This window comes from Scophthalmus maximus, chromosome 8 (assembly GCF_022379125.1).
Source record: "Scophthalmus maximus strain ysfricsl-2021 chromosome 8, ASM2237912v1, whole genome shotgun sequence".
Lineage (NCBI taxonomy): Eukaryota > Metazoa > Chordata > Actinopteri > Pleuronectiformes > Scophthalmidae > Scophthalmus > Scophthalmus maximus.
Window position 1 is genome coordinate 11,527,715 of NC_061522.1, and position 24,922 is coordinate 11,552,636.

The 24,922-nt window shown below is 42.0% G+C and overlaps 1 protein-coding gene across 1 annotated transcript in view; it reads right to left on the reverse strand.

Annotated features, from left to right (window-relative positions):
- Nucleotides 1-866: 866 nt before the first annotated feature.
- Nucleotides 867-24,922, reverse strand: part of tbc1d1 (TBC1 (tre-2/USP6, BUB2, cdc16) domain family, member 1) — a 40,943-nt gene continuing 16,887 nt past the window's right edge. The window contains 21 exon segments of the mRNA XM_035636325.2: nt 867-2,614; nt 2,616-2,773; nt 2,883-3,059; nt 5,328-5,497; nt 6,666-6,825; nt 7,633-7,776; nt 8,151-8,251; nt 9,797-9,955; nt 12,099-12,260; nt 14,876-15,076; nt 19,918-20,051; nt 20,275-20,388; nt 20,533-20,649; nt 21,051-21,314; nt 21,927-22,075; nt 22,272-22,397; nt 22,630-22,746; nt 23,478-23,569; nt 23,843-23,975; nt 24,615-24,719; nt 24,810-24,899. Coding sequence (XP_035492218.2) covers nt 2,494-2,614; nt 2,616-2,773; nt 2,883-3,059; nt 5,328-5,497; nt 6,666-6,825; nt 7,633-7,776; nt 8,151-8,251; nt 9,797-9,955; nt 12,099-12,260; nt 14,876-15,076; nt 19,918-20,051; nt 20,275-20,388; nt 20,533-20,649; nt 21,051-21,314; nt 21,927-22,075; nt 22,272-22,397; nt 22,630-22,746; nt 23,478-23,569; nt 23,843-23,975; nt 24,615-24,719; nt 24,810-24,899 — 2,994 coding nt within the window. The 3' untranslated portion in view covers nt 867-2,493.

Below are 24,922 nucleotides of genomic sequence, written 5' to 3' on the forward strand. Positions count from 1 at the left end.
AGCTTTGAATGAGCATAGCAGAATATGTCATTGAAATGAATGGAAATGGAAACTTCTTCCATTTTGTTGTGTACTTTGTATTGGTTGAGTTTCTGCTGTAGGTTATCTATCTGTTGTGTACTCGTGCGTGGTAACAGAGCCCCAACTTGCCCCAACATGCTCTTTCTTCAACCGCAGGCGTTCCTCGAAACACATACATGTCTGTTTTAAATACTGTACCCGGTATATTTCCATATGCCTGAAACCTGATAACAGGCCCGTAGCATTCAAAGTGAGTGGCATGTTTAGACAGGAGCTTGTACAGTCTACACCAGGGGTCGGCAACCTGCGGCTCTTCGGCCCCTCTGCAGTGGCTCCCTGTGCATTTAAAAAAATATACACTATGGAAATAAATAACGGCTATAAGGAAATAAAAAATCGGGGATCGGGGTGACACTGAACTCAAACAGAAAGTGTTTCAATATGTCAATGCGTCGCATCCATAGTGTTGATCTTTAATCCTGCCCGTCGTCCGGACCGTAGTCGGGTAGCAGGGAGACAGCTTGTCCAGGTCCGGAGCTGTCTGCTCCGAGACAGAGACTCCTGAACCGAGGAGTGGCTGCATATATTATTGAATATCAACAGCGGCCTTTACTGACCAGCTGCGAGCATGCGCACCGCTCTCTCGCTCGGTCGCTCCACGTACGCGCATTACGCGCATTACGCGCATTACGCGCATTACGCGCATTACGCGCATTACGCGCATTACGCGCAGCCCCATTCACAACCGGAGTTAGGCCACTCACACATGACCTCAGCCCACCGCCTGCAGCTGGCTCATCTGGAGTAAGCTATGGATAAATCCCCAAAAAAGAAAAGTCTCGGAGGAACATAGAGAGTTTAATTCTGCGTGGACAGATACATTTGCTTTTACTACCAATGATGCTGGCTTACCTGTGTGCTTGATGTGTGGAGAACAAATATACAGCAATAAAATGTCAATCGTTTTCATTTTGTTTTTCAATAATTTCTTAAAAGCAACAGTTATAGCTGTTTTATATAGAGTATAACTATATCAAACGTTATACGCTGTTTTATCTTCATGGTAAGGGTGAAATAGGTTTTAGGGCTCCGGATGAATTTTGTTTGGTGGGAGGAGGGACAAAATGGCTCTTTTGATTGTAAAGGTTGCAGACCCCTGGTCTACACCATCTCTAATAGCATGACACATGTGAGTTCATACGGTTTGCACGTCTACAGGGGGGGAAAAAAGGCTTCAGGTGCGCTGGAAGGATATGAAATATATTTTAAGAACGTTATGAAGATGTTAATAATCAATAAAACAAAAATATGTGCAAGGGAGAGTCAGGAGTAAGAGCAAAAAACATCTTTACAGTGTAAATCAAAAGATTTGTTGATGGGTGAAGTGCACAAGCACACAGACACACACAATGACACGTGGACGTTCACATACAGACACACGAGCTGCAGCTCGGGTTGAATGAATTCAGTGTGTTGAATATACAGTAAATGATTTATAGCCAACAGATTGTCTCAGCAGCAGAGGTCTCCTGTCTGATGCTTCAGACACACGTTTGTTTGGCAGCAATAAATATTCAATCAAAAAAAAAAAGCCTCACTAGAAAAAGCACAGTTAAGAGTTTGAAAGTTTTTTGATCAATTTCCCTTCCTACACAGACGTGTATTCAAAGGGTGTGATGTGGATTTATTGCGTTAACTCTTCCTGTGAGCTACTGTGACTAAATGAAGATTAAAACGAAGAGGATCAAGAAAGAAAACTGTGGAAGACTTGAAAAAAAAAAAGGTCATCTCTGAATGTGAGCACCAACATCCAAGACTGAACATAATTTAAATTAAAGTCATACTCAAACTGATTTAACAGAAAAAAAAAACAATTTGTCATGAAGTTTATTTCTTCACCCGTCCCTTCATTTCACTTTCTTGTCACACTTTTCTGAAAACATTCCACCTTTGGACTTTTGTACTCTAAGAGAGCAACTATCTGAATATGTGAGACTTTGTTTGAGCTTGTTGTACATCAGTGAGGACCGATTTGGCTTCTTTAGCCTTGTTCCACACGATGCAGTAAAAAAAAAAAAACTCCACTAGGAGCATAACATACATTCAAAGACACAGACATACAAGTAGAGGTGCAAATGTAACTGTTTTGTTGTTGCAGCACAGATGCTGCTATCTTTGGGAATTGTTGGTAAGATCTCATGCTCGCTAATATTTGTTAAAGAGCTGGAAGAGGGCATGCGTGGAGTTTGGGGATAATATTTTGTTCTATTCACTTAACATCATCCACGTCTTTCTTGTTTATCCATTCTTCTCCTCTATGTTTCATGTCCAACCTCCTATGTCTCTCCTCTTTTCACTAAAACATTCTGGTGCCTTGAGGAGGACAAAGATCGAGCCGGGGAGTCATCTGAACATCTCTTCTTCCTGTGTCCTTCGCAGTCAACTCCTCCTCTTGTTGACTTGACGTTGTATTTACGAATTCTCTGGAAGAGCCAACGGGTGGAGAAACGAGTCCACAGACCTGTTTGTCTTTGCTGCTGAGGCTGCGTGTCTTTCAGCAGGTGGAGGGAGTGTGTACATCGAGGGAGTTAGGTACGTCGAGGTTAGTGAGGACGTCCTGGAGGCGTGTGACTGTGCTCAACAGCTGCTTCTTCTCCTCCTCCAGTGCAGAGACCTGCTCCTTCAGTCGTCCCTCCGACTGGACAAAAGCCTCCAATCGACTCTCGAGGCTGCGCACGCGAGCATGGGACACCTGGTGGAAGACGATCAATTTCAAGCTACAATGTACAAAGCAGCTTGTGTTTATGTGCAAGGCTTGTGTGTGTGTGTGTGTGTGTGTGTGTGTGTGTGTATGTGTGTACCTGCAGCTCTTCAAGCAGGTCGAGGTTCTGCTGGCGGAGGCTCTGATTGGTCCTCTCCAGCTGTGCAGCTCGCTGGTGTTGGTTGAGAGTCGGGGACATGTCCAGCAGCTCGTCCTGCAGGACGTGGTACTCCACCTCGTAGGCCTGGAGCTGCTTGGATACATCCATCTCACAAACCTGATGGACAAAGTGTCAAATAAAACATTTTGGATGATATAGTTGAAATAACCAGTATATAAATTTACAAATACACACAAGCAAAAGGCATAAAAAAAACTTGTGTTAAATCCAGTATATCAGTTTTTTAAAATGTGGGTCTTGTTTAGTAGTTTTCACCATCATGTCAGACAACAGCTGACACCAAAGCATTTACATTGTAAATGCAAATGCTTTGGTGTCATATTTACGCTTTATTAAACCCAGGATTCATTTTTTTTTGGGGCTTGTTTGCATTTCTTTTGGGCTTCGGCTGAGAGCACCTTTGTTCACAAAGACGCACAGCCTGTGTCCCTGTACTTTCCTGTTTGGCAGGATTATCCGAACCACTTTCTCTGGAAGTAAAATCGAAGTTGAATGGCGCACGAGGCAATAAAACCTGATCGCAGAACTACAGCAGGTACAGAGGGGCGAGGTTTACAGGTAGGCATTTTCTCTTTTATATCAGTTTGGCTAGCCCGTCGACGTGTTTAAAACATGTCAGATCTTTGACCAACTTTGTGACAATGCTGTTGCCATGATCAAAAACATCCGCAGCATAATTTAGCGAGTGCAATGTTATGATTAATGAGAAGAACAATGACAAAAACTCAAAAAACTTGCAATATGTCCAATTCAATCCTGGACGACGACAACACGTTCAATATTTCAACATAATAGAAAACCATCAATGGAGTGATGTTCTGTGTACATGTTAGGCTCCACACTCCCTGGTTTGTGAGTGTGTGTGTGCACTGTGACTGTAAAGTTAACATGTAGACAACGTGACGTGGCGTGGCACACGAGGGAAAGTACCAGCAAGCCACAGCAGGACTCACAACACCCTCCTGCCATCTCGTGTAAATTATAAGGTGAATGCATACTTCCTAAACTATAGCGTACCATGATTACATCTCTGTACATGTGTTTGATGCAACAGGCTCCTGTCGGCTCCAGACGACTGACATCCTTCATTATTTCACATGTTAATGGTGAACGCTGTTATCTTTGACATCAGTTTACATGAAATCACCTCACAAAAAAAACCAAACCCTCATGACACTGCATTCTTAGCATGGGTACTGGTTGCTGCAGTCATACAACACTTGAGCCAGGTTTTGTTGACGTTCAGTAGATTTACTGTTAAAGGAGCGGGTGTGGCTCCCACTGTTCAGCCTCTGTCACTCAGACAGAATCTCATTCTCCACGTTCTTGTTTACTCATAAATTAATTAGTTTGTGTCTTTGTCTCAGACGTCGGGATGAAACACATCTGTTAATGAAATGAGAGACGTGAGATCGTCAACACCTCGTGCATTTACATTGGCATATTTAACCAGTAATTCGCTAGTAACCTGACCTACTGTATGCAAATCCATTCAGGCGCCCATCATGTTGACAGGAGATGGCAGTCATTACTGTATGTGAGGCTGGGTTGAGTCTAATGATATTCTATCTATATAAATATTCTATTCTTGTTTTAAAAAGAAAAAAATAATCCACTGATTTAGCTTGTTCTTCTACACCAGAGATTTTTTTTAAAAGGCAATTTGCATTAAAATTCATATTCCTTATTACATGCTTAAAACAGATATGACATTTTTCATTTTTATGACACTTTCTGACAATCTTAAATTATGGATTATAATCTATTTCTTTTTTTAAAGGGTTTTTGATTAGTTGCCTGAAATGAGGTCTATGTTCAACACAAGCTCAAAACATTTTCATGTTTTATCATACTAAGTCAAATACATCCGTGTTCAGTGATTTTTTAAAGATAGGCCTTTATGAAGTACCAGAGGCTAAAAGTCAGGACATTTTAGTCTGTGCTGCTTCCATATTGATCTGTCTCTTTTTAATCCGTCACCCGTGAGTCCAATAACTTTACATTAAAATCAGTGGAGTTCTAATTTAATCCGCAACTGAAAAAACTATTACTATTTCCTTTTGCTTACACTAAAGGAAACTATACACTTCAAATCCCCTTTTAAGGATTTGTGTTTTGAGTAGAGCCAAAAGCGTTTGATTTTATCAGACACAACTGAAGTACTATATTATAAAAAATAAGCCAGTCACTGTTTTTCTTGATTCCCCGGAAGATTCCCAATAATATAAGGAAATGCTACTCACACATTCACCAAATTACAACTAATAAGATAAGGTCCATAAAAATAGACAAATTAGTAATTTTGTTTTGTGATCCAAGAGGTAGCAACATATCTCTGACCATATCTATGTCTCTTTTTCTAACCTGGTTGATGGTTTTCTCCATCTGCACCAGGCCCAGGTTGGGCAGCGTGGTCTTGATGAAGTCCACAATGGACTCCAGGCTGTCATGCTGCAGGATCAGAGGTTTGTGGCTCCCCAGCAGGCTCAAGGCCACCTTGAAGATGACCTCTGACCCCTGCAGGAACAACATATCTGACAGACGACAGATACAGAGCAGGTTAGAAAACACTGTGACATGACATTTTTTTAATGACGTGATGTAAACTGAATTCATGACAGGTGCTCAGAGCACAGCGTACTGTGTTGACGGGCATCTGAATGGGGCTTTTCAAATGATAGATGCTTTGACGTCAACAAAATGGTTTAAGCAAATATAAATATAGACCAGGGGGAATATGGTGTGTCAGAGTAGGTGTGCGTATTCATGTGTGTGCTTTGAACGCATCAGGGTGGGGCAGCTTTACCAGAGATCATACAACAGATTAAGGAACGGGAGTGGAGGAGTGGAGACCCACATATGATATGAAACACTTCAGAGTGCTCGGACGATGCCCTCTAACTGTAACAACACGCGCACACGCACACACTCAGCGTTATGCTAAGATGAGCACAAGGAGCCAGAGAGTCTGGTTCAGTGACTGAGTCAGAAATTCAGCATGAAAACAAATGTAGGGAGGAAATGAGGGAGAGACAAGCAGAGACGTTTAAAAGGACACACATTATACAAAGGAGCTCTGAGTGATGGAATTTACACAAATGAAAAAATCACTTCAGAGACTGTGTCTGACGTGTGTCTGCATGTGCCCTTAATTCAATGAAACTGAACCGTTTTGATCTATATCATAAAGCTTCAGTTAATTCTTTAACAAAATACAATCAAACTCATATCTCATGAGTTAGCCTAACTTTACACAAAGATTGAAAATGCGGAAACAGCTCGGAATGTCTGTCAAGTAGTCGACTGAACGAAGCAACAGTCAAGAACACCGTAAGTTGACTTTTATTTTGTTAGTACACTTTCAACCCACTGCCAAACTTACTTGAGTCCTTTGAGTGTATTTTACTTTCTGTATCTTTTGTTTTGTTCCGTTTTGCCAAGTCCAAAATACAATTTCCTAATTTTCATCCTGCTCCAGCACTTTTCTCGCTGCCTCCTTCACCCCGTGTTCCAGATATAATTAAGAAAAGTAAACTGGGGGTGAGGGGTCGCTCCTGATAAAATAAACAACTCTGTGGACGCGCCATCACCCTGCTTCTTTACCTATTCCACTCTGCTGAATATTTCTCAAGGGGGAAGAAACAGTGTGGTGACCAAGTAATTTCTGTGAGTGTAGATACACACACAGTCCACATGGCTTACCGAAGACTCTGGCCACAAAGCCAAGGGGGAAGTGAGAGGCGAAGGCGGTGAGGAACCAGGGGGTGGCGTATAAGCTGGGTCCGATTTCTTGCTGCTCTAAGTGGCTGTAGAGATCCCGGTGATAGTCATGGAGCAGCCGCGACAACTGGTACATCTGAATCTGACATCAACAGATACAACAGATTACTAGTCTGACTAGAACAATGTGGACACTGTGAATATGTGAAGCCCGTTCTTTTACTGCATTCTACATGGTTTCAATGTTGGTGGCTGAGAAGATGCTATATGAGACCCCAAGATCCCACATGGAGACTACAAGTACTGTTAACGGACTGCTTTTGTTTTCTTCTACAAGTTTCTAAATCTGGTGAAAATTAAAGTCAACATTGAGAATGTTGAAACACTAGCCCGAGATAAAGTTCCTGCTGTAGAAATGCACCTTATCACAGAAAGTAAAAATACAACTGCACAACTTTTACAGAAAACAATCCTCCCATCGCATTTACTGTACTATTGCAAAGTGAATGAAGAAAGGAAAAACACAAAAACCATGCAGTACAAAATTCTATTTTTTTTCTGCTTGATTAGAGACAGTGCATTCGTCTAGAGTTTCAGTAGTTTCTATCAAAGGGTGAAGTCAGAAAGCCTTCAACTATAAACTATAAACCTATGCCGTAGGTATCATTAGCGAGAGTTAGTGTCAACCCCTCACATCAAGTAAGAATCCAGGTAAAGTCTCAAGCAGAAAGAGCCTCAATAACCACATCAACCCCACCAATGATATGGCAGCTTTAAATTTCTCAAATGGTTAAACATGAAGCCGTAAGCTGATCACTGTGACTCTGGAAACAGAAAGGAGAGGCCGAACTGCATTACATTTCACATAGATGATGTGAGATGAATGCACTGATTGATGAATGGACATATAAAAAGTGTGTGTGCGTGTGTATACACAGGCAAATTTTACCTGCAGGATGATCATGTCAGGCCTGTACTGTTTACGGAGCCCGACGTCATACATTAGAAATTTGAGCATGTAGAATGCGTCCTCTTCCTCCATGTGTAACAGCAGGACTCCAGCAATGAAGGACAGGCCCTGGCAGTAGCCCACCTACAAAGACAACAATAACAAACTTGACATCTACACACACAGGGATGGGGGTGGGGGGGGCTAAACAACAGTTTGTTTAATTTTAAAGTTATTTTTGGGGCCTTTTAAACCTTTATTGATAGGACAGCTGGTAGTGTGAAAGGGGGAGAGAGAAGAAGGGAAGACATGCAGCAAAGGACGGAGGCCGGAGCTGAGCCGTACGGATGCTGCAGGAGGACTCAAGCCTCTGTACATGGGACGCCAGCTCAACCAAGTAAGCTATCCGGCGCAACAAAAACCTAAATGACAGTTGACAGTTTAGTCCATCAATAAATGGCAAGAAGGACACCCAAATAGAAAGAGGAAGAAAGCCAGTAAGAAGAATTTAATGATACCTCGGGGTCCAGCAGTGAGTAGGCTTTCAGCAAGTTGTACAGAGAAAGCTGTCCGGCCCCCAGCTGGGCTTGGAAATATGGATGGGTGGGAAAAGTGCGACCTGGGACAGAAGATGAGTGAGACTTTATCTACACTGCAAAACATCTGCACTGTTTATATTCAGTATGAAATACTATGCCACACAAAACAACTATTTGATGTCTGAGATCGACCTGATACACGTCAAAAAGCACAATAGGAGCTTTGATCAATTTGATTTACTTTTGTTTTGTCTGACATATTCCTGTGAAGTTAATTACAATACGAGACCAAACCCTTTGGGTGGGTACATGTGTCTGAATGAAGCATAATGTCTGGACTTCACTTTGCCGTTGATGTTAAAAAAGGAGAATGTGTCAACCCATTCCAGGCCCTGATGCCTACAAACATGTTCATGGTAAAACATCAATGCAGCTTCACACAAAGACCTTCATACACCTCCCAGAAGCTTAACATGTAAAAGCAGATGCTACATGTACCTTTTAAAATTGACAACATAATGAGGGCCTGGGATGTGTAAAAGAACATTCTTAACATTGACAGGCAGGTAATAGGCGGGTGTATGTGTGTGTGTGTGTTCGTGACAGTGAGGCTTTAGAGAAGACAATGATGGACATGTCAGTGGAGGGTGTGTGTGTGTGTGTGTGCTTTATATTTGTGTACATCCCTCCCATCTCCCTCCCTTGCCTGAAGGAGAGTATATGTGAGATATATGTATCTATCTTTCATGAAGTATAAGGTCACAAGTTGCGGTGCGTCTTTTACCTGCAAACCTCTGTGCTGCTTCAGCATCATAAACACTGTGTGAACTTTTATCCTCCAAAATTTGACACCTTTTTTGCTCGGGCCGTGTCTGCAAACCTCCACTGTATATATATACGCTGTTACCGCCGTCCCCACCCTATCTGATGTAGAGTGAATAACATGATAGGCAGATGAAAGACACAAGGTCAGCAACAAAACACAGGAGGTTAAGTGCTACAGGGATGAATGTGCGGTTGGATGTGTATATATGTTTATGTGGGTGTTATATGGGTGTAATATGGGTGGGGTGTGGGAGCTGTGTGTGTGTGTGTGTGTGTGTGTGTGTGTGTGTGTGTGTGTGTGTGTGTGTGTGTGTGTGTGCGCGCGTGTGTGTCTGTGTGTGTGTGCGTGGTGAGCATTTGTGAAAGTGTAAAACTGAGGTCTAAACCTTGCAAAGTATAGTGTACAGACTTTCTGCAATGTTCATTGTCCACCAAATTTAATTTAAAGCTTTTAAAGGCATATTGGTCACAGAATCACAGAAAACCAATACGACAATGAAGTATACAAATGTTTGTTAAAATACAATCATTTACTGACATTTATATCACATTTCTGTCTGTTTCCCCACTCGAATAAAGTTCGAAACTGAAACTCCACAACAAAAAAATCTATCTACTGTAACACACATCTCAAATAAAATGTCTCTTTATGGCCTGCAATGTGAGAGGAAATGTTTGCGTGTAGAGTAAACAGTCTTCTTTACATATGTCAGAATTGCTTCAGAATCAAGAATTTGAAAATGGGTGTGAATAAACAAATATTTTCTGAGTGTGTGTGTATGTGTGTGTGTGTGCATTACCCAGGTCTATGAGGATGGCGTGTTGCTGTGAGGTGAGCTGTTTCAGCAGCTCTTTGTATGGAGTGTGATTGGTAGGGGGTCGGGAGGGCACCGTCTGCCTGAGCAGATACTGTTCAGAGAGAAACTTCCAGATCTCCCCCCGGTGCTGCCTCGGGACTCCTGCCGGACATGACAAAGATGAAGGAGGGTGGGGTGGGGTGAGGCGAGGAAGGGGAAAGATGGTATATCATGTTAAGCTGTGCAGGCAGCGCTGTCTAAAACTGGTATCTAACATTTCTTTCTGAAGAATGTGCCTGTGCAAATCCTAAGGTAACGTGATGTCATGAGTGGAAAATGTGGTGGGTCTTAGGAGGTTAAAGAGGGTGATCAGAGGCGGAACCTAGCCTCAACTGTAGAAATGCCTCATGTCAGGCCAGTAATTAGTTTGACTGAGTGGACGACAGCAGTCTGAAAATGTTTCTAAACATTGAGGGGGCACACGGTTCTACAATATTTTCTCTAGAGCATTGAGAGTCATTCTCAAACTTGGGGACACATATCTTTTGCAAAATGGGTGTGAACCCTGTGTTAACAATATTTAACAGAATTATTTCTCAGATTACAAGAATGACATATTTTGGATTTCTGCGATATTATAATCCCATGATGCACATCTCGTTTCTGAGATCAAATTACATTTTTATTATTTCAGGGAGTTGAGAGTGAGACTGAGTTTTAACACAGAAGCGTATTTTTCAAACTTAATTTTTTTTTAAATCTTGGTAAATTTCCCTGTGCTCTGTATTTCAGGAACACCCTGTTCACACTCATTTATGCACATTCACACCTGGAGTCCTCCTAGTGAAACCACAAACACATCAGCAGTTGGGGGTTAAAGCTTTGAGGTCAAAATTTTGAGAAATGCACTTATTTGCTTTACAGTGGAGAGTTAGATGAGAAAATTGATACCACTGACATGTTTACATGCACTTAAGCAATACGATAAGACTTGTGGAGTCCTCAGATTTTAGTCGCATTATGTAGACTTCTATACGTCTTAATCACATTTTAACTATATTATATATATTATAACCTATTGGGAGTTTTCGCAGCATTTTGCAACATCGACATATGCGGCAGTTACCACCTGCTTGACGTCATAATCGGACCTGGCTCTCCAACATTTAAACGGGAATCTGAATCTAACATCCTATTAACAAGTCGTGTAACCACCCTAATAGCATTTTATTCAGACTAGGGTCAATAGTGAGATTATTGGTATATAGACTCTCTGGTCGATTTGATAAGTATGAAGTTGTAGCCTGTCGCCTGTTAGCTTAGTGTTACACAAAAATTGGAATGTAATGAAGGTGCGGAAACAGCAAGGATTGTCTGTCAAATAGTCAGCTTGAACAGAGCATCAGTCAACAACACTAAAGTTGACTCATATTTTGTCAGTACAAAAAATCTTTTGTGTAAGAGTCAGGCCAGCCGTTTACCTATTTTCATTCTTGTGCTAAGCAAAGATAACCGGCTGTGTATTCTGTAGCTTTTCATTTGGAGACAGACCTGGAATTGATATTAATCTTCTCATCTAACTCTCCACCAGAAAGCAGATAAGCTATTTCCCAAAAAGTCAAACTATTCCTTTAAGAGCCACCTCAAGAGCACCTTGGACAATTTAATGAGAGGGGGGACACGGGGACCAAGCAATAAAAATTAAAAGAATTATTATTCTAATTAACTTGGTAATACAGATTTTATCAGCACTGGGCCTCTAAAATAAAGATGCTGATTACAACCATCAAACTGTCAACATGTAAAGATCAAAGGAGGACATCTTACTTGAGATCGCAGGTTATTCCTGTCCTATCAGATGATGTGGCCAGAATCTTAATTTAATGACATCAGCTTGTGTCATGATCTACCTCTTAAGGCTACTTCTGAAAGTTGTGACATTGCTATTTATGTTCTGTAGGTTAGATCTCATCTCTAACCGTATGTTCGTGGCTGAGCGCAGACGAGGCAACCTCTCCTGTCCTATGTGCAGAACATGCTGATACTTGAAAATGGACAGAACAGAAAGCCCTGGCAGTGAGAGGCGGACACGGGGGGTTAAAGTTAAAATACCCACTTCTGTCTGGATTAGAAAATACTTCATGGAAGTCATGGGCCCCCTTTTTTGCTACATTTGGGAGAACAGCCCAGGCTGAGAATAATGATAAGGAGAAAGGTTACGAAACACATTTTCAGTTTTTGGAGCTTTATACGGTCAATATTTGCAAATACCTGGTGATTTTTGGTATATATTGGAAATATGTACCTTGTGCAACTGCAGCATGTATGGTCTCCGTGTCAAATTTGACCTTTGCTCTCACAGGAGTTCCCAGCATCTTCTCCCACACCAGAGTGACCTCCTTCAGACACGGAGTGATTTCCTCGTAGTCCAGCTTCAGACGCTTGTTCTTCAGGTCGCTCTCGGAGGCTACGAACATAAACAGACAATACCCAACAATAATGTGACAGTCCCAGCTTCCATGGTCTTGCTATGTGTATGTTAGTTGCAGGTCCTTGGTGGGGTGGAGGTGTGCCTTTGCAATATGAGGGAATACATGGCAATGCATCAGGTCCTGTAAATCTAAGTTTACTTGAGTCACTGCACTGATGCGCACGCACGCGCGCGCACACACACACACACACACACACACACACACACACACACACACACACACACACACACACACACACACACACACACACACACACACACACACACACACACACACACACACACACACACACACACACACACACACACACACACACACACACACACACATAGTGAATACTACACATTCTTTGTTGTGGTAAGCTAACTGGTCATACAAGTAAAAACATTGTAGTACAAAATATATGACTGCAGCTTTACCAAACAAAACCCCCCCGAGATGGATAAAAGAAGATTTATTTTTACAGCAAACGACAACACACTTTCATTAGTGACAGTGTCATCATACAGTGAAAAAAAAAATTGGGAACTTTTGGAGGCATACGGCGTCAACAGTCAAAGTCAAAGTCAATGTCAGCTGGGAATGTGGGAGAAATAACTGCAGGAGCAGCGCTGGTGGTTAAGCATGATTTGTACAATGTTTTATAGTCACTTTCAAATTGAGTTTCAAAAAGTGATTGTGGGGAAACCCTGGCTTTGGACTTTATGATCAACAGAGTTGACAAACTTTACACTAAACGGTTGTTCCGTCACAACATGCTGACACCAGTGATCAAAGAAGGTGAGGTCACACCCAGCGCCCCTCTTCTGTTCCTCTCTGTTCGACAACACCCTTCCTCTTTCCCTCCTCTAATCTCTCCCCCCACAGACCATCTCTTCTTCTCTTTCTCTGTCCTGCCAAAAACTCAACTCTTTCTTCTCAGTCAATCCCACATATGTCTGTTAACCGCACTCTCCTTCTCTCTTTTCTCCCTCCTTTCCCCTCGTGGACGTCCCCACCCTATCCGCCTATGTGTGGTGTCCACCCAGTGACCAGCTCCAACTTGGCAGAGCTGGACACAACAGAGGGGACTTCACTGAACACATGTATGACATAGCGGATTTTTTTGTGTATGCAAAAAGTGAACATTTATAATAACATCACCGCTTTTAAACCAAATTGAGGACATGTAAATTTAGTGCCCTGCAATGGTAGAGTGCTTTGCATAGAACACATTTTAAAATAACTTAGCACAAGATAAATTGAGAAGATCTCAGAAGGTCTGAATGCTTCTTATGAAGTGCTGCATATCATGGCCACTACAATCGAAATCAGAAAAGTACTAGGAGTGACCTGGAAGGCGTAGCCTGGATAATAAGGGAAGAAAACCTGGACGGGACAGATAGCTGACACGCCCAGAGTAAGAATAGATGCTTTTGGAAAGGCTGTGGCTCTGCTTTCTGTCTTATCAGCTGTGTGGAGCAGGCAGAGTCTAGTCTATCAGGATTCGCTCATTGGCTCAGGCTCCAACTGGCCCAGTTCGCACTAAATCTCTCATGCTTGTCTCACTCCATTTCTCTCCCTCGCCGCCACCGGAACAGCCCGGCTGTGATCAGCACACAAGGAGACAGGATACCCCACCCTGGGGCTGACAAAGATACACTCACACTGATGGAGGCGCGCACACACACTTTCATAGTTGACCCATAAATGAGGCAACAGTGATACACTGATAGAATGTAGGACAGAGTGTTGAGCTCCACCCAGACAAATAACAGCTAGAGAGGTGGGAGCGCACACAGTGGGAGAAATAAAACACAATTTAACCACAGAGGCTAAAGAAAGTCACAACACGACGGAGATGTGAATGTTGGAGTGTAGAAAATGAGAACGGCAATTTTGTGTAGCTGTCTCTGTTTGTGTGTGTGTGTGATTTTCTTACATTAATATTGAACTTTATTCCCTCCATCCACACCTTGCTGCAGAGGTATCATTTCTATCTGTGTGAGTGATGAAGTGTTGCATGTGTGTGAATTAATGGTCTGTATAGAGTGTGCATAGCATAGGGGTGTGACGAATAGTTAGGTGTGTTGATACGTGCTAACTGGGTCAGGAAAGAGGTGGTGCACACACATACACATACACACAACTATAAATTATATAACCTATTAATTTGTGGTGGGTAAAAATATTCAAAGATGGAAAAACAGGTGTGTACTTCATTACCAGACTTGTGCGCATCCACATCTGGAGAGGCATGTTGCCATAGATGGATTAAACAAAGAGTTGATTAGTTTTTAAAGATACCAACAAATTTGTGTTCTTCAACAGCATTACCAAGTGTTTAATGAAGCATTGGCAGCGGTTCTTATAATAATGCAGAAGGCCAACACATCCCTTCCAAATTTGCAGGAAATGGCACCAATATAATATATCGTTGTTCAATAATATTAATGAAACTGGTTAGTGCAGGAAGAATTAACCTATAAACTACCTTTAGATCCACCTATTATGGGATGTTCAAAACACTTATTTTCACTTTTTGGTCTTTATTGAGCTTTATTTTGAGGATGTGTGTACGTGTTTCAATGCCCCTGTGCGTCCAACTCACCCTGCAGTTTCTGGTTCTCCCTCTCCATCCTCTGCAGCAGGATCTGCTGCAGGATGGCCTTCCTCCAGAGATCCCTGAGCTCCTCTTTGCTCCTTCTCGTGCTCTCCTCAAGCACCGCTCTCATGGACAAGTCTCCACCTCCTCCAACTCCCACCTGGCCCAAACATACTCGACCCGCCTCAAGACAGGAATCCCCCCGCTCTGAAAAATAGATAGGTGCCACTGTACATTAGGTGTCCATTGCATCAGAAAATAAGAGGATACCAGAGTAACATTGATGATAAGAATGTGCACAATATTGGTACTATCTAACACAATGATGAAAAAACAACTTTAATCATAACAGTTGGCTCGCCCTTCCCCAACCCCAGAGCCCTCTTCATCAGGGCCAGACACCCTGGGCCTGGGAACCTTGATTCAGATGAACCTGGTCAACAAACCCAAGCAGCACCGTCACCAGGGGGCCCTCCTACCATTGCTTCATCAGGTCAGTTTCACTAGCTCTACAAAGAATGTAGAGCTAGATGTTACTACAATGGATTCACTGTGCTTTTTATCAAAGCTTTACTTCACTTATAGGTATTTATATATTTTTTGCTGGAATCCAGCAAAATGCAGAGCCCATGTACGTAAATTCAGACCCAAACACAAAACTCCTTGGCTGGGTTTAAGCCAGAGAGAGGCTGTCTGACCTTTCTCTTTCTGTGTCAATCCCTGGGCCAGTCATGCAAAATATAAATAAAAATGCCAAACATAGAAATATTTGACACAGTTGGGTGCAACACACACACACACACACACAGACACACACACACACACACACACACACACACACACACACACACACACACACACACACACACACACACACACACACACACACACACACACACACACACACACACACACACACACACACACACACACACACACACACACACACACACACACACACATTAAAAAAAGAGTGTTTTTGTGACTCCACCCCAAAGTACAGGGTGGATCCCAAACCTCAAAATACCCTGTGTTGTTTAGAGAAAGGGCCGAACAACTGTTCAGATAGCACTTCTCACACACACACACGCGCACATGCACGCACAAACTAATTTAGAGACCTATCTGCTGCTTGCCTAACCCTATCTTATTCTTAACCAAACCAATCACACCTTTACCTTATAATTTCACAACATGAGCAATATCTAGATCAGGCACACACACACACATCCAAACCTTAGCTTTGATGCTTATCTTTCCAAAGATTCTTCTGAGAAATATTTAAAATATGTAAGAAAGGTCCTGCAATAGAAATGCTCAAAGACAAACCCACATATGGTCCATCAACACACACACACACACACACACACACACACACACACACACACACACACACACACACACACACACACACACACACACACACACACACACACACACACACACACACACACACACACACACACACACACACACACACACACACACACACACACACACACACACACACACACACACACTTTCCAAGGCATCCTGAAACCAGCAGTCACAATACAAACATATGACTCTTAAGTTATGAGAGACATGAAGACATACCAGACACATGTAAAGAGACACAGACACACACAGAATTCTATTAACAGTGTCCTGTATTTGTACCATAAACACAGACCGCTACAATGCTTCAACAGAGAGCCTGCACTTGAACACGCGCACAAACTTATCCTGTGATCCTTGTGGGGACCCTCCACTGACTACTGTACATTTTATCTCCTTAGCCCTTACTGTATATGCCACAGACACACACACACACACGCGCGCACAAACGCACACACTCACACACACGCACACTTATACAAAGTGGCACGATCCACACCCTACGCAAACACTGCAGCTTGGCCAGGACCGATTCCCAGCACACACACACACACAACATGCAAAGTGGGTCAACAAGGCTGGCGCTTTCCTCTGGCGCTGTCTGTGTGTGGACTGTCAACATGACCTTGAGACATCGCCACCCACTCAAACACACACTCACACAAATGCACACAAGCACACACTCGACACACCCATGACCTCATGCATGTGAGAACACACATAAAAACACACCCAATTCCAAACCCTACTTAGGGCCGCATTCAGCCAGCACAAAGCCCATCACACTGACCCACTAAAAGCCAAAAGTTTTTCCTCTATTTCATGGCAGCTGACTGTCGAAATACACTAAATTGGACTATTGTCGGGAAGAGAGGGTTTACCTGCTGTTTACTTCTTTTCATTAATGACACTTCTAAACCTAAATAATCACTTATCAACGTCACATTCAGTGGGGAGGTGGATTAAAAAAAAAATCACATTAGTCCCAATTTCCTGTTGCCTATTATGATGCACAATAAATAAATAAAAAAACGTTCTGAAGGTTATAAAGCTCATATGTTGTTGAGACACAGAGAGTTGGTGATTGAACTGTATGGAAATGTTTGTGGCTTCAGTGTGTTGTGTAAACTGTTACATTTGTAAATTTGAGGTTTTGGCACCCCTCAGTGGTAGCATGAAAGAACACAGTGGCATACAGCTGTTTGCTAATGTAGCTTTCTTGCAGTTTGGCCTATTCTATCATGTTTTTAGAGACTTTAAAGAGCTCCACTTCACTGTTAGTGTAATTAAATTCATGGTACTTTAAAGTTTCTATTCTTTCTCATTCTGTTTTTCTGTTATTTAACTCATTCCCCAGGACAAAATCACAAATGTAGCTTCAAAAGTCAGCTCCATCTGGCATAATATAAGTGAAAATTATGAGGCAGCTCAGAGGTTCAAGCAACAGCCATCCCTGTTGTTTTTGTTGTTGTTTTGGCACAGCACCTTGTGACATAAAGTTTACATTTCAGATTCAGGTTTTTGATTCAGGTTCACGCGACATGTTTACACTACTGTATCTTCACATTTCTTCTCAGTACTTAAAATAACACACAATAACCCATTAGTCAGTCATTACATATTGAGCTATTATGCTTCATATGTTTAAGGCTTTTAATATTCTCCCATACTGTGACACATTTCAAATGGGCAAAGACAATCAAATGACCTGCACCATGTTCAGACAGACACAAGATGCCTGAAAGTTTGTGCCATGCCGGCTCCCTAGTTCAAAGTCCATGTAATTTCCGAATGAGCTCATGCAGATATCAGATAAAGAGTTGAAACTAGCTGACCCCGGGCAGAGTGTAAATATGACAGAATGACATCATGAATATGTTAAGTGGCGTGTTGTGGTTCCACAACATTTTTCAACAACATCCTTAATTTCCCACATTTATACAAGGTCCAGCCATATTTACTGTGTCTGGTCTTCATACAGATGTTACCCTGGAATTCGATGAGACCAACCAACTATCTCAACTGTCAACACTTCTCTTACAGACAGACGCACACGCACGCACACACAGTTGTGTGGACATAAACTGAGACTGCTGATTTATAATATCTGAGTTTGAAGAAATACTTCACTAAATGTAAAACTCCCTTCTCTGTTATACATTCATATCTCTACAACACTGTACGTAACAGGGCTGTCAATCTGCAGGCAGCTCTGAAAACTGATTATTATTACTCGCCCAAGGCATTCAAGTTTTTTTTTTTCCATTTCAGGCCATTCGTCATTGTCGATCAAAAATCAAGTGATAAAGTGAGAAAGAGCTATGTAAGCTCACTTAGTAATGGAAATTCAAAGCTCCAAAACAAGCAAAAAATGTCACTTCAACTCTTGTACACGTCAATCTTTAGTCTTTCATTTAGACGTGTAGGAGGGTACAGCTAAGTGACTGTTGGCTCTCCGGAACATATTCTTAAGAATTAATCTTCCAGAGACAGAGCTTCGATAAAATAATAATATACATTCTACATTCTTCTTTTATGGCAAACATGTACCCTCATGTAAATTAAAAGAGTGAGGATGAGTAGAAAGGTTTGTCACTGCACCTCTGGACACAGTTGACAAAGCACATTTGAGTTGCCTTTCTTGTGTTCCTTTGTTATGATTTTAAGCATGCATGTACGCATGCGAGGACACATGTTTAAACAAGTGTCTTGACCTGGAACTGTCCTCTTCTGTAAAAGAAGACATGTTGATAATTGCAACTGGAGTATGAAGCGTAATCCCAATGTTTTGTTTGTAAAAGCTCTTGTGCACACACAGAGGCTTACACTCACCAAGTGCATTAAGCTGGTGTTTTATTTATTTTAACAAGTAATCTCAAAGAAGCATGTGTCAGATTGTTTTGTAACAGTAAACATAACTCAGTGAGATTAAATGGTATTATATAATTAGTCACTGTATCAAACTCTAAAATGCACTTTTCTGTGCAGTATTGTTTATTTCCAGCTTTTCAGTCACGTGTCAAACTTTCTGTTCCTGATTTGCCTGAATAATGTTCGTAGAGCTGCACAATCCCTTCATTTTCTACATAAAGTATGTTAGTAGTATGTGGGATAAAAATACAATAGACCCAATTTGTATCATTTTGAAAATATATGGAACACAATTAAATTTTTATATTTGATGCAGCATTGTCAGGCTAGTGTTATCACTTTAAAGCTGTTTGTGATTGTGATGTTAAAAGCAAATTTTCATCCAAAAAAAACACAACATAGGGTTACATAAGTTTATCTCATGCATAGTTTCACTCCGTGAGACAACTCGTGTTAAATTTCTCTTTCTGCACTCTGTTGTAAGTAAAAACACTTTTTGGTCAAAAAAGGAAGCACATTTTAGATAATCAATAACCTTTCTCTCTAGGTATGGTTTGTGTTTGTGTACTTTAATAAAATGAGCGTGATTTACCTTTCATGGACAAATTCTAAAATACTTTGCCGGGACTAAATCAGCAGTTTTAATCCCAAGATATACACTGAGTGGGTATCTATTCCAGCAAACTGGACAAGTGAAACACTGAACTTTCTTTAGGACTGATAATGACACTTTCTTACTACATTGGCCACTCGCTATACCTTGGAGGGAACCTTGTATTTGTGAGAATGTGTATTCTTACCGTTGGTGTCTGTGTTTTTCTGAGGTGTGGCAACCCGAAGGAAGATTTGCTGCCTCCATGAGTGGCGGTGACTGCGCAGAGGGCTTTCCCCTACCCAACAGGCTGCACTTGGTGTAGAGAGACCCGCAACATCACTGAACACACACACACACACACACACACACACACACACACACACACACACACACACACACACACACACACACACACACACACACACACACACACACACACACACACACACACACACACACACACACACACACACACACACACACACACGTCGCAAGGAACACAAATTATCATCATGCAGGTCACACGAACATGGCATGCTGTTTGATATACATGTGTATGTACCTGCTCTTTGACTCAGGGCAATCATTCTCTTGGACAGGGGCCAGAAATTGAAATTTCAGAAAATTAGGGACAGAGGAGGAGGAGTGGAGACGAGCACGCAGACCAACCAGAGGGCTGAGATGGAGGTGAAAAAAGGAGGCAGAACACAGATGAAAACAGAAACTTGGGCCCCATTCACATGGAATAAATGAGTTTGTGACAACAGAGAAAACAGAGAGGATGTCTGGGCTAATCAGAGAACCAGAGCAGGATTCTCACCTTCTATAATTGAGCCGGGCTCCAGAAGAAGGGGAGGAAGGATGATAAGTGTGCAGAGCAGAGGGGTATGAAAGGCAGGGAGGAACAGGAGGAAGGGTGGAATCGGTTGGGGCATGTCTGACAATCAGTGCAATATACCGAGAGAGGAAGAGAAATAAAAGTGCAAAGAAAGTGAAAGACACTGCGGAGGGGAGCATAAAAACAAAAAGGAAAAGCACAGAAAATGGAAGAAAAAGGTTTTTAAGGCAGAGTATAAATGACCAGCTATTATCACTGAAACTCCTTGGTAATAATATTGTTATAAACTTCTAATGTTGTTAAAAGTTAGGAGGTTTAATATGCAGACAAACAGAAGAGGAAATGATGACCTTGGTTCAAGACCAGAGAAACAAGTTGATACCAAAGAGATAGAGCATCACTTCTCTGATATGAGCTCAAGATTCTTAGGTTTTCTTTGTTTGTGCTGCCACCAACATACATCACAATCACAACGATACACAAACTAACACGCTCCTTACTTGCTCTGGTGTGGCGTGTCAGTGCTGACGGAGTAGTGTCGTACAAGCCTGGGCTTGGTGGCGGCAGTGGGGTCCTGTGAAGTGTGAACTAGTGTGTGCACCGGTGAGAACTCAAGTCCCGAGGAGGGGGTGGGAGAGTGGCTGAAGGTGCTGGCCCGTCGACGGAAGCCCTGTGGCTGAGCATCACCAGGTAAAGAGGAGGAGGAGGGAGACAGGCGAGGAGAGGTGTCAAGGCGCTTCAGGTCTCCGGTTGAGTTGTGGCACCTGAAGAAAATGGCAAGGCAACGGAGTGAGGAGAAATAAATAGTGTGGAAGCCTAATGCAATCCCACACAAAAAGTTGGAAAAAGGCTAGGAAAGATTTAAAAAATTTACGCGTGACATTGCAACTCTGGGTTTACTGAATCTGTCTGGCAGATTCCAAAACAGCGAACCACCTGGTCCAACTCACCACCAGGTAGGGAGCAGTTGACAGCTCTGTAGGCAGGTGTCAGCAACATCCACACATACATTTTTGTTTCAGCGTTTTAAAAACTAAAGTTATCTCTGTCCATATGAGCGTTTTTTTTGTATCAGAAGTAATCAACGTCCAAACAAACATGAAAAGCAAAAAAAATCACCCGACTATTCACATACACTGGGCATGTGCATGCCCGTTTCAACAGGAAGTGAATGGGTGATTGCATCATCTAACTACTAAGACAGTCTGAACCCAACCAGGCTTGTGACTTTTGGTCTGATGACGAGCAACCTGACTTATCTCAGGGTCACATAAATCATGAAATCCAAGGTCAAACAAGTAGAACTGCTCCAACAGAAGTGACCGCTCCAGCCCCAGATATGAGTCAGTGTGTGGGGAAGTGTGATAGGTGTTTACCTGAGTGGGCTGGTGGGTAGTAACTGGGAGCAGGCAGGTGAAAGGTCATCTAAGGTGGGTTGGTCCAGGCTGCTGTTGACAGTACAGATAGAAGCGCAGCTGTCCTTTCCTTCACTGTTGTCCCTCTGAACCCTGGTCTTGCTGCTCCCCTGTCGAGAACACACTTCAGAGTTATGAAAATGTATGTAGCTTTTACATGTAACCGAAGACTGCAAACCAGGATTGTTGGGGTCGATAACATGCGTAAACGAAAACTACCATCTCTACTTACATGTGCATTTCAAAGTAATGACAGCATTCACAATGCACAAGTACACACTAGCAAAGGCAGAACATCACTCTCACCTTCCAGATGCCCTCCAGGGACTCGGTGAGAGATCGCTTGGCTCGGCTCTTGAACTGCTCAAGTCGCTGCCGGCTGCTACTCTGCTGCTGCACCTCAACAGGAGCTGGAGCTTCCTCCTCACACACCTCGATAGAGACCACACACATCAGACAGAAGACGGATTTTAGTGACTGAGTGAGAGGGCACATAGTATGACAGTTACATGTATGTCTGTGTAAGTGGATGATATTAAAGTGTCATTTTTGTGGACACTTTGGTGGAAGTGTGGGACATAATTGGAATAGAGAGTAATGAGTAATATAAAGCAGAGAAAAAGCAGGTAACAGTAAGTGTGTATACTGTAGGGGCAACGGTTACTTGTTTGCCGTCTCCGGGCAGCGCGTGTTGATGGCTCCTCTGTTTCTCCTCATACAGATTCCTCAGCGAGGCCATCACCAACTCATTCTCTTCCTGATCACTCTTTGGACGAGCCCTCTGGAATACACAAAACAATTATTTTTTTTAACTCTGGCAAATATAGTGCAGAATAGTTATTATTAAAAAAATTTCAAATCAGACGCTCTTTGACTATAAAATGCGAGTTACATTGTGTGACTGTAGCAGAAATATTGTGCTGTTTAAGCGCAGGTCACTTAACCAATATCCAAGGTCAGTAGGCTAAAAAAAGTTTTTTCTCTAATCAGTAAAACAACAGGGTCCAAAAAAGAATTTGGACAACAAGAAAATGTCCTTTTATACCCAGAGTTCATAAGAAGTAGTTATCTGGTACATGAGCTAAGCTTTGCTGCAGTGTTGCAGTTCAGCTGTGTCACCAACAGATGTCAGCTGAGTAACAGAGAAATACTCATTGGCCTAAACCTCATGCTTTTACTGCATCTCAAAAAGTCAGCTTTTACTCTCCAACAGCATTTAGCAACAAATTACATCATTGGATCCAAATAGATTATTGACTGTAAAAAAGACTAATTCTTTTTGGGAAAAGAGACAAAAAGTTGAGGTGACAGAAATATTGAAGTTATTTGTAGACCTGAGTGTGTCACTTTAAATCCCAAATGAAAATCTTGTGATCCAGAGTGTTTCAGACATGCTGAATGTACAAACTGCAGACTGACTGGTTTCTTTTCTAGCTGCAGTCACCTCAATGGGAACTCTAAGGAATTCACACCTTGCTTTTCAGGTGCACAGACAGAACACACACACATTACCATAGTGTTCTCAAACACTGATGCTTGCTCCTCATTGTCCAGAGTCGCCAAATGTCTCTGAAGTTCCAATTTTGTCTTTGGTGGGTGTAGACCTGAAAACGAAGCACATAAAGTTTTCAAATACATTTAAAAAAAATATACATGTTTGTAGGGTCCTTGTGTATAATGTAATGCTATCAATATATTACTTCCATATGCAGGCCGCAGTGTAAAGAAGACCTCAATGGGAATGAGTAACAACAGTCTTGTTTATACTTTTATTGTTGTCCCATAAATCCAGCGAATTGAATTCCAATTTGAACTTTTTTGTTAAGCTTCCTTATTTTCCCCCTCATGTGCTGTTAGAGTCCAGGGCAGTTTCCTACCTTCTATCCTCTCACACAGTCTGTGGAGCTGCTGCATGGGGCAGCCGTCACACTGCTGGCTCTGGGTCTTTGCACTCTGATGCAAGGCTGCCACAGAGAACGCCTGTTTCAGAGTCAGCATGATCTCATCCACCTGTAAGAGCAAAAGAAAATCCTTATTCGTTTTTTTCTTTCCTCATTCAACCTTCATTAATTTGTCAGTGCAATTGATCAGTTCACTTCCACAAGTATTTATCCAGCCTTTATCCATTATGTTACAGTGCATAGAACAAACAGAGTGGACTGATCAAATATGAACTCTGAGTGTGAATCACTGAATGTGAAATTTAAGAGAATCGGTTACAGCAAATACACTTATACGGCCGTTTATAAATGGAGGAATCTCCGTCTGTCTGTTGATTTTCTCAACAGCAGCTCAACTGATCGTCTTCAAACTAAGGGAGTCACTTTTATACACTTTACTTCAAGTCAATAGAAAGGCAGAACTACAGTATGAGGCACATACCAGAGTTTAAAGAAACCCAGAACTCAACTGCAATATTTTGTGTTGTGCTTTGGACATTTCCCAGCTTCCATAGTATTCAATTTTCACTCACAAAACCAAGTGGTTTGAGGACATGGATCCAAGGGAACAGTTTACAAATCTGAGGGCACAGGCAATGATTCTGACAGCAGAGCTTCAGATTCCTACATCCTGACATTCAGTATGATTCTGTAATGGATAATCTGTGCCCTGCTAACACTTGTCACAATGCACATGACACCATCTCACCAGTGATTCGTCTGTACACTGGAACACATAGCAAACAAAGTGGCAGCTCCCTCCTTCCACCGTCTCTCTGCAAATGAAGCCAAAGTGATCCACGTGACGAATTCCCTGGAAAGATGAACAATAGATGAACGATTTAAAAAAATTACACACAAACATGACAGGTTAGACATTATGTAGAATCCCAGTGCGTCATACCTGTGAGCAGAAGGAGATTTCTCTGAAACTCTTCTCTATGGCAACTTTCTTTGTGTCTGGACTAATCAGGAAGATCTGAGACCTGCCAACCTAAAACACAGATTTAACACAGT